Source organism: Urocitellus parryii, chromosome 8 (genome assembly GCF_045843805.1).
Source record: "Urocitellus parryii isolate mUroPar1 chromosome 8, mUroPar1.hap1, whole genome shotgun sequence".
Lineage (NCBI taxonomy): Eukaryota > Metazoa > Chordata > Mammalia > Rodentia > Sciuridae > Urocitellus > Urocitellus parryii.
This window is the reverse complement of record NC_135538.1, coordinates 19,059,041-19,075,478: the sequence shown is the minus strand read 5'-3', so window position 1 is coordinate 19,075,478 and position 16,438 is coordinate 19,059,041. Positions and strand designations below refer to the sequence as shown.

At 35.5% G+C, this 16,438-nt stretch overlaps 1 protein-coding gene across 1 annotated transcript in view; it reads left to right on the top strand.

Moving 5' to 3' along the window:
- Window positions 1-16,438, top strand: part of Adgb (androglobin) — a 158,345-nt gene that overhangs the window by 121,961 nt on the left and 19,946 nt on the right. Inside the window, exons 29-32 of the mRNA XM_077801965.1 lie at window positions 2,265-2,376; window positions 11,491-11,663; window positions 14,518-14,694; window positions 15,451-15,556. Coding sequence (XP_077658091.1) covers window positions 2,265-2,376; window positions 11,491-11,663; window positions 14,518-14,694; window positions 15,451-15,556 — 568 coding nt within the window. The remainder of the gene's footprint in view (window positions 1-2,264; window positions 2,377-11,490; window positions 11,664-14,517; window positions 14,695-15,450; window positions 15,557-16,438) is intronic.

The following is a 16,438-nucleotide window of genomic DNA, read 5'->3' as shown; positions in this document are numbered from 1 at the left end:
AATCTTAATAAAATAACAAAAAATATATAAAATTAAATAGGTAATCAACATCTCCCAAGACTCCCCTTGTCAAAGTGCCAAAAGCCATGCAGATCAGACTTTCAAGGAGTAAGTTATTCAAAAAATCAGAAGAAAAGTTTAAACTTTCCAATCCTTTTAAGAGATTATTGTAATCCTGATTCCAAAACTAGATAAGAGTAACACAAGAGAAATGCATAAGTTTTATTTATAAAAATGGATGAAGAAGTATAGATAACAGACAACCAGTTCTAGTGTGCCAGGCAAACAGGCAGCATTCATCTCAGGAGTTCAGGAGTGGCTTGCAATTAAAAAAATCTGTCAGTATAAATCACCACAGTAGCAGATTAGATGAGAACAATCAGATAACTCTGAAACATTTGATAAAGTTCAACAACCTCTGGGTATTTTTCAAACATTCTCTTATCAAACTAGGCATAGAACTTCTAAACTGCAAATGTTACATACCAAAAATCTTGAAATTAATTGAGAAATCTTATATACCATAGCAATATATGAATATACAAAATTGAAGTGCATTTCTACTAAAATTAGGATAAGAATGCTCACTATCATTGTTGATATTTAATGATACTGGAATATTATGATGGTGTAAAGTTAGAACAATGAGAAGAAACAAAATAGAAATTCCACTTCAAAGAATTACTGAGTTATTTACAGACTTATATGACCAAAGAAACCAACAGAATAGACAAATTCAGAATTAACAAGAGATTTTAGGAAGATTGGCAAGACATTACTAACAGCAAATTCTTGTATATTTACTTATTTACCAACTATGTACCTGTTACAGTGTATGTACATTGATATTTAATCCTCCCATCATCTTTTGAAGTAAACAATTTCACTCTCTGAATGTGACAGTTGAGCACATAGACCTTAAGTGATTTGTTCAATGCCAAATACCAGGTGTGTGCTAAAACTAAACCTGAACCCAGACAGGTCCAACTTGTGAGGCCATACCCTTACTCACCATGCTCTGCTGCTTCTACAACTCTAACAGTAGCCTTCCTCTACAAGCAGCACTAATGCATCAGACAGTAGAATTTGCCAACTCTCGCAACAGCAGCAAGTATCTAGACCATAACTTAACAAAAAATACACAAGTTCTCTACATAGAAAAACTTGATCCTTTAGTAAAGGTCATTGAGGTAATTAGAACAACTAAAGAATATAGATGGCTTCTCTAACACAGGGAAGCAGTCCATAAGGTGTCATAATGGTCTTAAGACATCCTTTATTCCCCCAATTAATTTTTAAATTCGATGTGGTGCTAATCAAGATTCTCCCTGTGTTTTTCAGAATAGGAATGAATCAAAACTCACAAACAGTTAAGTCCACTTTAAAAAAGAAAAGCAAAGATAGGGGACATCCCTTTCTAACTATTAAGACAAACTAAATAGTCATTACAATAAAATAATATTAGTACAAGAACAAATAAATGAAGCAGTAGGAGAAAAACTAGAAACAGATCATGTTTCTATGAAAATTTGACACAGTATGAAGATGATATCATAAATCAAAGGAGGAAAGGTAATCCATCAAGTAGATGGTGCTATAGAAATGACCTCTACAAAGACAGAAATAAAACCAGACCAAAAGCTAACTCGGTGAATAAAGGTGGACTCCAAAGGTATTTCAGATTTAATTGTGAAATTTTACTCCACAAAAGCAGTAAATGATGATGTAGGAGGCCATTTTTTTTGTGCCTGAGCACAAAGAAAATCCTAAAAGTCAGAGAATGGAAAATACTACTCAAATTCTTTAATAATTTGAAAACTGCAAAATACAGCAGCAGTGAGATTTCACTTTATACCCACTGTACTGGCAAAAAAATAGAAACAGACAATGGCCAGGCATAAGTGGAGATATGAGAGTGTAAACTTTTTAAATATATATTTATTTTATTTTTTTTTTAGCTGTAGTTGGACACAATACCTTTATTTTATTTTTTTATTTTTATGTGGTGCTGAGGATCAGACCCAGGGTCTTGCAAATGGGAGGTGAGCACTCTACCACTGAGCCACAACCCCAGCCTCGAGAGTGTTAAACTTATGAAGTGTTGTGCAATAGAGTTTGAGAACATCGGTGTTATTGAATTAAATAATGAGCATATAATCAGGAAAAGTATATACTTATCACATGCCCAGTGTAACAAATTCTATTATGTACATATTGTGTATATTCTTATTGCTTATTCTTAAACACTGTGTTTTATTTCACAGAACTACAAGTATATCATACAGTGCTTGATATTGTATAACAGTTGGCCTCTCACTGAAAGTCAGCAGATATTTGTTCAAGCACTAAAAGAATTAGAGAAAAGTGATAACAAAGGTATGTCACTCTAAATGTTTGTATGTGCATGTTGCGTTTCATATAAATATTTAATAGTAAGTGGATCACATAATTATTAGAACTGTTGTCTATAATTTATCTCCTGTGACATGCCATATTTCCCATTGTGTTAATTATGTTTCACATTATTACTGCCTAGTTCCTAAAACACAAAATACATGATTATTTAGGCCAATTTAAACACATTTTGTATAATTTGCAAAAATTACATATTGATTATACCTTAGCACTTTCAAGAAACACACAGGAAACTTTATTACATTTTAAAATTACATTTGTCCGTAGTTATTGGAAAATCATAAAACAAAAGACAAGCTCTTCAAATATTAACAAATCTTTCAATTACAGATTGGGATGAAGTGTGTGTTTTCTATTTATGTGCTAAAATTGAAGCCCAATTGCCTAATAAAATAATACATGTACATTATTTTTAAAATAAAATAAAACTACACAAAACAAGAGAGAATAACATCAAAAAGTAAAAGCTCCCTGATCCCATAAGCCTTAGTCCTAATATTCCACGCTAGACCACATCAGAGCTTCCTTGGTATTTTGCAGAGTTTTTAGTGCACATCTATCATGCACGTGACAAGACAAACCCTCTGCTCTTATCATCCTCTAACAGTGTTCAGTAATTTCCCCTTTTCACAATTTCCTTTCTGTGGTTTTAGTCATCAGTGGTCAACCATGAACTGAACATATCACCACAGTGCAATAAGGAATTAAGGTATTTTGAGAGAGACCACATTCACATAACTTTTAATATGGTATATTACATGTTATAATTATTGACTTTTATATTTACTTATTTTTGTCAATTTCTTATTGCACCTAATTTGTTAAACTTTTTGTAGGTATGTATACATAGGAACAAAAATTATAGAGAGAGAGTTTGGTACTAACTGTGGTTCCAGGCTTCTACTGAGGATCTTGGAACATATTCTCTGCAGATAAGAGGGAACTTACTATCTAAATTCCCCTACTAGAATGGAAGCCTGGGAGGCAAGGAGTTCTGTCTATTCTTGCTTATCTGATGCCTTGTGTAGCCACTGGTTAGGTATTGTCCACCCGATTAGCCACTCCATAATATTTGTTGAGTGACTGAATGAAAGGAGACATGTAAACTACTCTTGTTATTATTGCCTTATTTACCAGTTGTTAAAAACTCTATTCAGGTGTTTGTTTGCCTGTGTGATCACCTAGACCCAAACAGGTAAGTGTTAATAGAGCTTCATTTATACAGAAGTTAAGAGAAAACGGTTATTACTAGGTTTATTAAAAGGGCAGATTCTAGTGTGGGTCATACAATTCAGAGAAAAAATATTAAAATAAATAAGAGTCCCCACTTCTTCCCAATGTACTCTGTGGGCCTCCACTGTGTGGAAATCCTGACCTTGTTGGCCTCCCCTGCAGCGCTCTTCTCTTTGGGGAGAGGAACCATGTCTTTCCCAGACTCATCTTTGTGTCACTAGATCCAGACAGAATGTTAGTTCCCTAACATTCACTGAGTGGATGCGTGAAAGTGTTATGCCTGTGTCAGCAGGTATGCCTAAATCCTGATGGCTCCCTGGCCTGCCACGTTGACAAGATTCTGAGGCTGGGTTTGTGCTCAGTGAGAAAATGTTGTCATCTTTGATCAATGTCTGACACAGACAGAGGAAGAGAAAGCCGTGGCCTCTGAGCCACATAGCGGCCACTTCTTTTGCTATTCATCTGTGTCATGTATAACTCCCAAAGCAGTTGTTCAGGTGCTCAAAAACTGGTTTGTGAACAAAAAAGCTGTGCAACTGCTTAATAATGATATACATTCGACCTTGTTACATATTCCCTAGTTAATCTCATGGAATATGAATTCTGTTGAACTATCTCTTCATTCTAGCTCAGCCTCCCCTCCACAGCCACTGCCCAGCACCACTGAGGATGTCTGAAATTCAGAACAGGCAAGATTTTGATCTGGTGTTCTTGCTAACCAGAAGAGAAGAGTTTTTCCATGAATAAGCATCACATGCAAGCTGAAAGCTCCTTGCAGGCCATGTCTAATGCTGCATGTGCCACTGGTTCCCTCATGGTAGCAAAGGCACTGGCTTTGGCTGTCACTGCTCTTGCAGCAGCCTCTCTGACCCAGTGCTGCAAGCCCCAGGCCTTCCTTTGGATGCAGTGAAGGTGTCCTAGGTCCACCCAACTCTCCTGAACTTTGCCTTAAAGACTCCCTATAGAAGTGACTTGGAAGCCTTTATTTTGGAATCCACTGTCCACGGCCACAATGTTCAAATGAAAAATAAGCGAGAACAAACTATTAATCTTATTTGTTTATTCCTCTTTGTGGATTACTGTCTCCCCCCACCACCACCACCACCATCTCTTTCTCCCTCTCTCTCTTTCTCTCTGTGTATTCTTTCCTGTGAGGCTATTGCTCTTGTTATCCTTTAAATCAGCCTTTATCCTATCTCTACCTCCTCTGTGGTCCAAATAGAAATTTCTTGGACCTTACATACTATACCTAATTTTTTTTTATGTGTGTAAATCAGTGCTAGAAAGAGTGGTACGAATTGTGGTAGCGTATTCCCCTCCTCCCAAGATGTAGAGACATAGTTTCTGCTTAATATCAGTGGAATTAAATATTTTATGCTAAAGAACTATGTGCAAATAAAAAAATATTCACTATTACAGAAATAAATCAAAATAATAGGAAAACAGCACAGTTTTGTTCATGCTAATGTGTTCAGCAAAGCTATCCTCATTTTTTTGTTGCATTGTTGTTCTTCAAGGACAGTTTGTAGTATTAGTAAATTTTACCTTATGTTCCTGGAAACTAGAAATTACAGTAAATCAAGAGTGAGAACCAAATCCCAGGTTTTTTCCTGCATGGCTTCTTTCATGAATTGCCTGTATTTCTTTCATGATTTTTTACGTTGCAATATTTTGTTATGCCTGTCTTGCTACTTCCAAAATAGTCATACTATTGTCATTTATAGCAAGTATAAATATAACCTACATGACAGGGAATAAATAATCCCAGCATAAATCATGAAAAGAAAACTACAGCATAGCTCTGTGGTAGAATACTTGCATTGCCCATGCAAAGTCCTGGGTTCAGTCCCAGGCACTGGAAAATGATAACAACAACAATAAAACCTATCGAATGTTCTGATTAAATTTAATTTGAGATTGTATTCATAGGTAAAACTGGTGTGTAAATCCATTAGGATTTATAAGAACATGCAACAATAAAGGAAGAAATATTGGGGGAAATGTTTTAAGCTTTCCAAGGCAAGTTAGCACCTTATAGTACAATGCTATCAGAATATCAAATAATGTAAGAAAAACAGAGTTATGTAAGAGAACAAAGTTAAAATGAATTAAAAGTTTTAAAGGAACAGTATTATCAATTGGGGAAATACAGCATAGTGGCTAAATCACCCTAGGTTCAGTGATCTGAACCAGGATGTTCATCACCTGCAAGACTAGAATAAGTACTGTCTTTCAAGGTTGTTGTGAATATTCAAAATAATGTATAGAAGTTCCTATGTCCTAGTAGTATTTTAAAAGATGTTATTCTCTAAGTAGCAGAAAGGCTTTAGGAGAAATAATATGTATTCTTTTCTGATATAACATTTGAAAATTTATTTATGAAAGAGCAGCTGCTAAAATTAAATTATACCTTCTATTGAATAACATGTTTGTGGCTGAAAAACAGCAAGCAAAGAAACTAAAGATGAATTGTGTTTAAAATGAATTAGGATGTTTTTCTGTGTGGAAGAAAATGTTGGACAATCTTTGAAAGGCAGCTTTCAATTTCAGAATAATTGATCTTTAATGGCATATTTGTAAATGTGGATTTTTAGACAATTTGATTATTAAAACATATCAATGCATTGACTGCTATGCTTTAATTATATTTACAACTCAAAACCCACATATCCTAACTTTAAGGGTATGATATATTTTAGAAACATTTATTTACTAACGTTTTCAAATTATTAATTTGTTTGCTTTTAAAATATAAATACTTTATGTCAAGAAGAAATTGGTCAAGTTCTTTTTATTATTATATTCTTTAAAATATTCATTCCAAAGTCAATAGAAATGTTGCTTTATTTACTCATATCAAATACTGAATTTCTGTGAGAAATAAGTGTAAAACTTGTTTTTTTTTTCAAAAATTCACATCTTTAGAGCTCAGCTCACAATCTCACAATACAAAATAAGGCCCGAATTATAGTAATATTCAACCTAGGATATTTCTTTTAAAATTTTTAAAAAATGTGGCCTCTGGTTAACATGAGGCAACAGTGCCACCTTTAGTATATTTCAATTCCTAAGTTGCAGTAAATGTTGCTTATCAAGTTACCTTTCACTTAAGGAAACATGAACCTGGAGGACTTTGAGCAGGGAGGAACTTAGTGCTATCATCTGCCTTCAGATGAATTTGTGGCACGATTTTAAATTCCTTTTGCCTATGTTTAACATCTTTATGCTGCTGACCTATGCCTTTGAGGTTCTGGTATATTTGCTGAAACACATATTATCAAAAACATATATATTTTGCTCCACCACACACTCTCCACTGTGACGTTCTGCCTCATCTCAGGCTCAAAATCAATAGTCAAGTGACCATGGGTTTCAGGCCTCTGAAAGCTTAAACTAAAATAAATTTTTCTTTCTTTGTTTCCCTCAGGAATTTTATTAGAGCGATAGGGAAGCTGACAGGAGTTAATGTGTATTATGAATTCCATATTATAATAGATGTGAAATCAGGGATTTGAAAGGAGGTATATAATGATGTTCTGGCCTTCCAAGAACTTGTACTTTACGGGAGAAAAAGCTAATATATGTTATGCCATTAAGAAATATGGAAATTAATTTTATATTAACAACATTAGGAAAGTGGGCAGCACACACCAGCTGTGTCTGACAAAATAGTAGGTATAAATTTACATATCAAGTATACATTTATACATATTAATATATAAATTTACATATCAAGTATGTTTCAGGGGAATCAAATTCACCTTAATATATGATTCAAACATTACTAACTGTGGGCAGTTAGAAAAGAGAGCCCCAGAAGTACTTCAGGAACACCTTGAGATTCAATTTCAGCAGAAATTTATCAAACACCTTAGAAACCCAGGGTGTATGATACTAGGTAGAATGCTATTTTACCTGCTCTATAGTGATTAGTGTTAGATTTGTGTGTGCAGAGTTAGTATCTTCATTATACAGAGGGGCAACTTAGGCCCAAATTACCTGGCAAACTGAATGTATCCAATGCCTGAGCCATGATTCACTGCCAAGTCATGAAATTATTTAACCATGAAATTTTCTATGGCCCAACACTTCTTAGCAGTTGGTCTTGTCAGTAGAAGAACAAGTGATACCCATCATCCCTTGGCCATCTACCAGTGTGACCTGCTTCCAATTTGAAAGTAGGTAACATCAGAGGATCAAGTAATTGATGAAATCCGGATTTTTTACGATTACTATTTTACTTGGCTAATGGGGTGACTCACAAAACTTTGATTTTGTAAAGGACTGACAGCATTTTTGAACTTATATTTGAATGCTGATTCAACTCTTAGCAGTAAATTACATTACTGAGTAAATTACATAAACAGATACTCTCCGAATCTTTCTGTCTGGGACCCATTGAGAATCAAACTAGGAAGAAACATAGTAGGGTTCAAAAAAAAAATTACTTGCCTCTCTGCCACCTGGATATTTAACTATTAAAAAGAATTACTAGAACATAAGGTATTGTAACCCATTTTGTGCTGCTATAACAAAATAGCACAATTGGATGATTTATAAAGAATAGAAATTTACTGGCAAATGGTTATAGAGGCTAGGGTACTTCAGGGTAAAGTGCAAGCATCTAGTGAGGGCCTTCTATATCACAACACAGCAGAAGGCAACATGTGGGAGAGAGACAGAGAGGCACGGGGACCAAAATTATTCTCTGATAAAAAATCCACACCCTCAATAATAAACCTACTCCTACAATAATGGCATTAATCCATTCATGAAGGCAGATCCCTCGTGACCAACTCTTTTCTTCAGGTCTCATCCCTGAACACTGTTGCGCTGGGGATTAAGTTTCTAAATCACAAACTATGGGACCTAAATGTAAACCAGTGATCCTCAAAGTGTGGTCCTTGGACTAGCAGCCTCAATACCACAATGTGCCCATGGAGGACCCACACTAGACCCACCAAATCAGAAACTTTAGGGGAGTGGCCATAAATCCATTTCAAAAATTAGCCCTCACAGGCTCAAATGCAGGATCAAATTTGAAAACCAGCCTTGCAAAGTATCTTTAGCTTTTTTGAATTCTAAGCCATTAATGCTCAGCCTTTTTGTCCACCCCTTGGTAGTACTTGCATCTAGCAAAAGAGAAAAGTATGTAGAATTCTTAGGGCAGTGTTTCTCAGAGTGTGATCCACAGGACACTTGTACATTCACAGAATTGTGAATTGCTGTTACAAAAACCATAGCATCATCAGTAACAGAGTTATCTGGAAGCACCAAGTAAAAAAAGATTCTTCTACTCCAGTGTTGATCAGGTTCATTTAACCAGCACTATCCACAAGTAGGACTATAAAATACAGTTTACTTTATATTCTGTTGTCAATGAGATCTCTGGGAGTTGGATTTTACTGGGGCAAGAATTTAGAGAAGTGACTATAGCCAATGAGGCTGGCTAAAGCCCATTTCCCTCATACTGAATGAAAGGTTCATTTCTGTGCAAGCAGTGTTTCTTCAACCTTCAAGTTTTAGGCTGGCAAAGAATGCCAAAGAGCACAGGAGAAAATATGTATTCAGAAGCCTGTCTTGGGTTTCTGATGAAAGGTGATTTTACTGCGTGACTTCCTATAAAAATCTTTGTCTTTATTTCTTATTTTTTCTGCTCTTGTTCCTGTTTTTGTGGTTCATCATCTCTAACTTTATGCCTTGTTCTTCTCTGGTTTAAATAACCTGACTCTCTTTCTGGGGGCTCATTTATCCTACTTTTCTGCTCATGTGTTACCAGTCCATTTGTATCTTGTCCTACTCATCACAGGCAAGAAAGAAGTTGCTTAGAAAGGAATCTCACCTTTTCTCCCTGAGTTCTTTTTAATTCCATAAACTACCAACAAAGTCTCCAGGCAGCTGTGAGAGAACTGACATATAAACTGCCCATTTTCTCAGGACCCTGCCTCTAGTGTGTAAAGATTTTTAGCAGGTTTAGAGAAGCAAACAAATCCAGGAGCATATTGGGGGAAATGGTAGAGTAAGAATTTTGATAATTAGCTTCTCCATAAAGCAATTAAAAAACTACAAAGCAAATAAAAAGTGTTTATCTAAGGAAAGCAAGATATATTCTATTAAAAACCAATACTCTATGTTTCAGTCCAAGATAGCAGCCGTCAGGAATAAAATGGTGCTAGAGCTCTTCAAGGTCTTATTCCAAAGTCATATCATTATTATTGGTCTGGTGGTTTCCTGAAACACCCTACTCACAAGGCTGACTCCAAGCTAAAGTCAATAATGGGTCAATGTTGATAGAGACAATGTGTGTAAGATGACATTTAGAGTAACAGCATAAAGGACAGAACTATATAAGAGCAAAGATTTTTGTATGCTATTGAAATTAAACTGCATGAATCCAAAGTAGATGGTTAAAATTAATATTTGAATTGTAATCTCAAGGAAAACAATAAGAAAATAAAAATATATAATATGTAAACAAACAAAAAACAAGGGAATTAAAACTGTACATTAGTAAATATTTATTTGAGACAAAAGAAGGAAGCAATGGAGGAGGGGGAAAAGAGAGAGAGAGAGAGAGAGAGAGAAAGAGAGAGAGAGAGAGAGAGAGAGAGAGAGAGAGAGAGAGAGAGAGAAGCCCTAGATGAAAACAGTAAAATAGAAGACATAAATCCCTCATTATTAGTAATTATTTTAAATACTAGTTAAATACACTATACAATGAAAACAAGATCTAACTGGATGCTGTTTATGAGGCACACTTTAGTTTCAAAGATACAAATAGTCTAAAGATAAAAAGAATTGACAAACAGTATTATGCAAATAGTAACCAGAGAATCCTAGGGTAAATATACTAATGCTGGGGGGAAAAAAGATTTTAAGACAAAAGACTCTAGTAGCAAAGGGACATCTTTTATAAAGGTAAAGGGTCACATATTCAAGAAGGAAAACACATATTAACAACTCAGTTTAAAATACAAAAAAATGGGTACAACTGAAAGAAGAAATAAGTAATTTGACAATAATAGTTGGAAACTTTAATAGTCCAATTTTGTTAATGAATAGAACAACTAAACAGAAAATCAAAAAGGAAATAAAATACTTGAATAACACTGTAAACCAAATTGACTTAACAAATATCTATAGAGTAGTCTCCTCAACAACAGCAGAATAATCCTCTCAAGGGCACTTGAAAGATCTGCAGGATAAAATATAGCTGATGCAACTCTAAATAAATGTCAAAGATTTATGTCTGAAAATCATATAAATGTGTTCTTTGATCATAATTGAAGAACACTAGAAATCAATAATAAATAAAGTTGGGGATTTCAGAAATATGTGGAAATTAAACAATATACCCTTATTGTATATTGGCTCTGAGATTAAATAGCAAGATAAATTAAGAAATACTTAAAGATTAATTAAAAAGAAAACAAAACATATCAAAAGTTATGAGATGCAGTAAAAATAGTTAAGAGGGAAATAGCAAAGATTAGACCTGAGATAAATGAGATCAATATTGCACTGCAGGTACCAGACAGGGAAATTATTCAACAAATTAAATAAAAGCCTTCCAAAATGTAAGTACATTAAATAGTAGTGATTGCTGCACAGTGTTAGATGCCAACGCCCACTGACCCACATACACCTAGGGTGTTGATGGTAGATGAATTATAACTCAATTTTATAAAAAGAATTAAACAGACCTTCATAAAAGATATGTTTTCTTATTGAAGAATGAAAAGAAATATGAATTTATTTCACCAACTCACTCCCCTGGTTCTTGCATGAAATGATTTTATTGTCATATAATGGCCACTAGTTTCCATTTTTGTGTCTCTCTAGCTCATGGAGAGAAGCATGAAGAATTAATTACCATGGGAAGTCCAGATTCTCATACCAACAGTGAGGGTCAAAAATCCTCAGGAACTTCCAAAACAACAAGGAAAGGCAAAGAAAAGTCTTCAGACAGAGAAAGGTCAACCAAAGAAAAACAAGCACCTCGCTTTGAGCCTCAGGTGGGTGTGTTCTTTCCTCCTATGGAGTCACTTAGTGAACCTTGGCTCATTGGTTCCCTATTTGCTCATTTGTACAGAAGTTGAAATAGTGAATAATTCTATCTCCCTGATTGCAGCAGCAGCCTAGATACCTTGCGGACTTTTCTTGGACATATTTCCCAAAACCCCTTCACTAGCTCAATATTGAAAAGCATTAATTGAACTATCAGTATGCAGGACACTATTACTGGAATGTGGGTTTTTAAGATTAATATCATATAGTCCTTACCCTTAAATAACCCATACTGAAATGCAGGAAGCCAAAGATAACAGGACTTTAGTGTTAGACATTGTGTGTGCCATGGTAGAAGGGTAGGTATCTAATCCCACCTCTTCTAGGAGAACTAGGCCCTGAACTGAGGCAATGAGCAAAGACATGCAGAGGAAACATCAAGTCAGTCTGGTATTTTGGACCTGTCTGGTATTTGGGGAAGTACAGACATTCACTGGATTAGACAAAGGGGAATGACAGGAAGGGAGGAGAGATGGGAATTGGAAAGACAGTAAAATGAATCAGATATAAGTCTCCTATGCTCATATATGCATACATGACCAGTGTAACTCCACATCATGTACAAACACAAGATGGAATCCCAATTGGAATGGGTTGCACTCCATGTGTGTATAATATGTCAAAATACACTCTACTGTCATGTATATCTAAAAACAACAAAAAGACACACAGCTTCCTTAGTACCTTCATAGCTCTCTCTTTCCTGATCAAAATTTGATCCTGGAAAAGTTTCTGAAAAACTCATTTATCAAGCCACTTAAAATATGATAAAAGCTAAAAACTCTTTTTAAAATTTTTTTGTTTTAATTAGTTATACATGACAGTAGAATGCATTTATGCACTTTGCTATAACATACATAGATGGGGTATCCTTTCTCATTTTTCTGAGTATATATGTTGTAGAATCACATTGGTCATGCAATCATATATATATACATATATATATATGATCACTTTATATTTATATATATATAATTATTACTTTAGATATATAAAGTAATGATGTCTGCTTCATTCTACTATCCTTCCTATCCTCATATCCCCTCCCCAACCCCCCTTTACTCCCCTCTTTTAAAAGTAAGAAATAGAAGAATTTCTGATCGTGGGATTTGGTCTCAACAGAATATTAGAGGAATTTTGTACAAAACAAGGTCTTTTGGGTAGCACTAAAACCAAACTGTATATGAAAATGTCATTCAATGGTTGCAACAATCCCCTTCCCCAAATGCACTATCCGACATGGATAACTAACAGTCTCAACCTAAGTGCTATGTGCCCTTGTAAGTTTTGTTATTTAATTGTCTAGCAGATTTCCTGGAAAATCCCACTTCCTAAACTGACTCCAGGCTGGTCCACAGTGAGAAGGCTTCTCCCCCTGATGAGAACTAGCTTGATTGAGATTTTTCAGTCAGAAGATAAAAGGTGGAGAAAAAAAAATCCATAGAAATCTGAGAGACACCTTGCCATGCTAACAGGCATGATGGCAATGACAGGAATACGAGCCAGAGAAAGTGGCTGTGTTAGCTTTTCATCACTGTGACCAAGATACCTGACAAAAGTATCTTAAAGGAGGAAAGGTTTATTGTTAGGTTAAGAAGTTCAGTTGATGTTTAGCAAACTCCATCCCTTTGGCCTAAGATGAGACAAAGCACCAAGTCAAAAGGGCTGCTCGTGCCATTGAGGCAGGACTCACAGAGAGAAAAGAGAAAGGAAAGGGACCTCAGGGAAATGCACCCTTCCAGGGCCTCAGGTGCACCTCCTCCAGCCCTGCCCACCTGCCTACAGCTACTACTCTGTCCATTCAAACTAGGATGGATAAAGTAGGTTAAGCTCTCAGAATCTGATCATTTTACCTCCTGCATTTACACAGTAGTTTTGGGAGCAACATCTCATATCTAAACCATAACAGTGGCAAAAAGGCTATGTGAAGAACTAAAGTCTCTTTCCCTACCTGATTGCCATCAATGAGCATCAATTATATATAAATTGCCCACTCTGTGTCAAGGCTGTCCTAGCCTATGGTCCATGCCAGGATCCTACGAAAGCTCGATCCTACGAAAGCTCGAAATGTTGTTCACTTTCATAATGAATGGATGGCAAGTATACAGACCTGGAAATGGTCAACTATCCTGCTCTCATTTTTGTGAAGAGATGTTATGAGTACAAATCAGTATAATTTAAACTTTATTGTGCATAATTGTAAGTATGTTTTACAGAGAGTGATATGTACAAATATTACAAATATCAATTGTACAATTCAATGACTTTTGACAACTGTAACCATGATATAATTCATGCCCCTATCAAGGTATAGATTATATAACATCCTTAAACTCACTGCAGTCAATTCTGTCCTCCTTATACCTCACCTCCAGACAACCAATCACCTGCTTTCAAACTGTAGTTTTGACTGTTATGGAATTTTATACAAGTGAATCACACAAGGTGTGTGCTCTTTTGTGCTCAACTTTTTCGTTGCAGTATGATGTCTTCCTGAGAGATTCATCCACACAATAGTATATAACAGTAGTTTCATAGTGCTTCATATTAAGTAGTATGCAACTTTAGGAATATATATAGGAGTATATATTATAATACATTATCAATTATAGGAATATATAATTGACTTACCCTTTCATCGGTTGATAAACTGCAATGAACATTCTTGTACAGTCTTCTGTGAATTATGATTTCATTTCTCCTGTGCAAATACCGAATAGTAGAATGATGCATCGGGTGTAAAACTTAGATCCTATTGAAAAGAGGAGAGCATTTGCCTCAAAGTTTCATTTTACCTTTCAGGTACCCGCTGTTCACTTGCAACAAGAAGATCCAAATAAACCCTACTGGATTTTGAGGTTGGTTTCTGAACACAGTGAAACTGAATTATTTGATGTGAAAAAAGATACAGAACGAGCAGATGAAATCCGAGCCATGAAGCAGGCCTGGGAGACCACTGAGCCTGGAAGAGCCATTAAGGTCATGTGACTGAAAACTTCTCTCTTTTTTTTTTTTAACTTGTCATCATTAGGCATGATATGAAGGAAGAGCCATGTTGGTGAAATCATGCTATTTTCCTTTTAGGAATGATACCTGAATGTTATCAGACATTGCCTAGCTAAATATGTTAAGACCACATTTGGACACAATGTAAAATATTACCTTCCTGATTCCCAGAGGATCTGCAAAACCAAAGCACATAATGGTGCCACTTATTCATCCAAACTATAAGTTTCCTCTCTCTTTCACGGAACCAGGGCTATATTTCCATTTACCCTTAAGGCCCTCAAGTCATAAAGCATAGCAATGTTTAATGTATGCCTGCCTGTTCCTGGACCAGCCCTAGATAGAAGGCACGCTTTGCTCTACCTTGGATTATTCTCTCCCTCCACTCTCTGCCTGAGGCAGGAATCTTTGCCCCAGTGAAACACTGTTACTACTGTTTCAGGTCCCCACTCAGGGTAATTGGGGCAGATGAAAAAGATTCAGGAGCACCTGGATTTAAGATAGCATGCCCAGTACTGCTTCTTCATTTCTTTTTAAAAATAACTGTCAAAATCACAGATGGCTCAAAATTTGAATTTATTTGTTAGATTTAGCCTGGTTCAAATTGCCTTATTCAATTCACGTGTTCCTATTTTGTTCACCTACGCTAACATGTTGTTGCCTATACTGTGGTTTTATTTTTTTTTTATTTTCAAAGCATTTTAAAGACTGATAATATTTCTCCTGTAGGCCTCTCAAGCTCGTTTGCTCTACCTCAACCAGTTATTTAAGAGACCACCTGATTTCCCTGAGAGTTTGCTTTTGCCTGACAGCCAGATTAAATTTGGGGAAGAAGGTCAGTGGATCCTTCCCTGCTACCTCTGAGCACAAAGCTATTGCCTGCACTTCTTAAAAATTAGTCAATTCTTCATGCTTGTGAAGAGGAAATGTTTCAGAATCCCTAGTCTCAAGTATTGCAAGGCCTTGCAAGTTCAGATCAGTATATATAATAATTAATTTATCAAATCACTTCCACTTGTTTTATCATTTTTATCCTACTCCCTCCTCCCAAGTAGATAGGATTTTCCAATTTTAGAGAAAAACCAAAGGTGAGAGTACAACTAGCTAGAAAATACTAGCATGAAACTTGAAGGCAGGTCTGTTGCTATAAATCTGGTACCTATAAAATAACAATTACAGTAAATAATAACAATCATCATCATAATAAAGCTAGGTACTTTTGTTGAGCGACTGCCTTGGGCCTGTCAACACACATTATTTTAATTTTAGTCAGCCCTCATATACAGGGCATTGGTTTCAGGACCCTCAATGGATACCAAAATCCCAAAGTTGCTCAAGTCCCTTATGTAAAATAATGTAGTGTTTGCACATTCTCCTGCATACTTTGAATCATCTCTAGATTATTTAAAATACCTAATGCAATATAAATTCTACATAAACAGTTGTTTAGTATATCACGTAGGGAATAATATAAAGAAAATACTCTGTACATGTTTAGTACATATGCATCAATCATAGGACTAACTACCTAGTATATGACAATATAACTTTTTTCAAATATTTTTGATCCATGATTATTCAAATCTATGTATGCAGAATCTGCAAATACATAGAGTCAACTGTATACAACATTATTTCCAATTTACCAATTGGCCCAGAGTGCCTCAGTAATATGTCTAAGTTCACAAGACACCCAGAGACTGAGACAGCACATAGG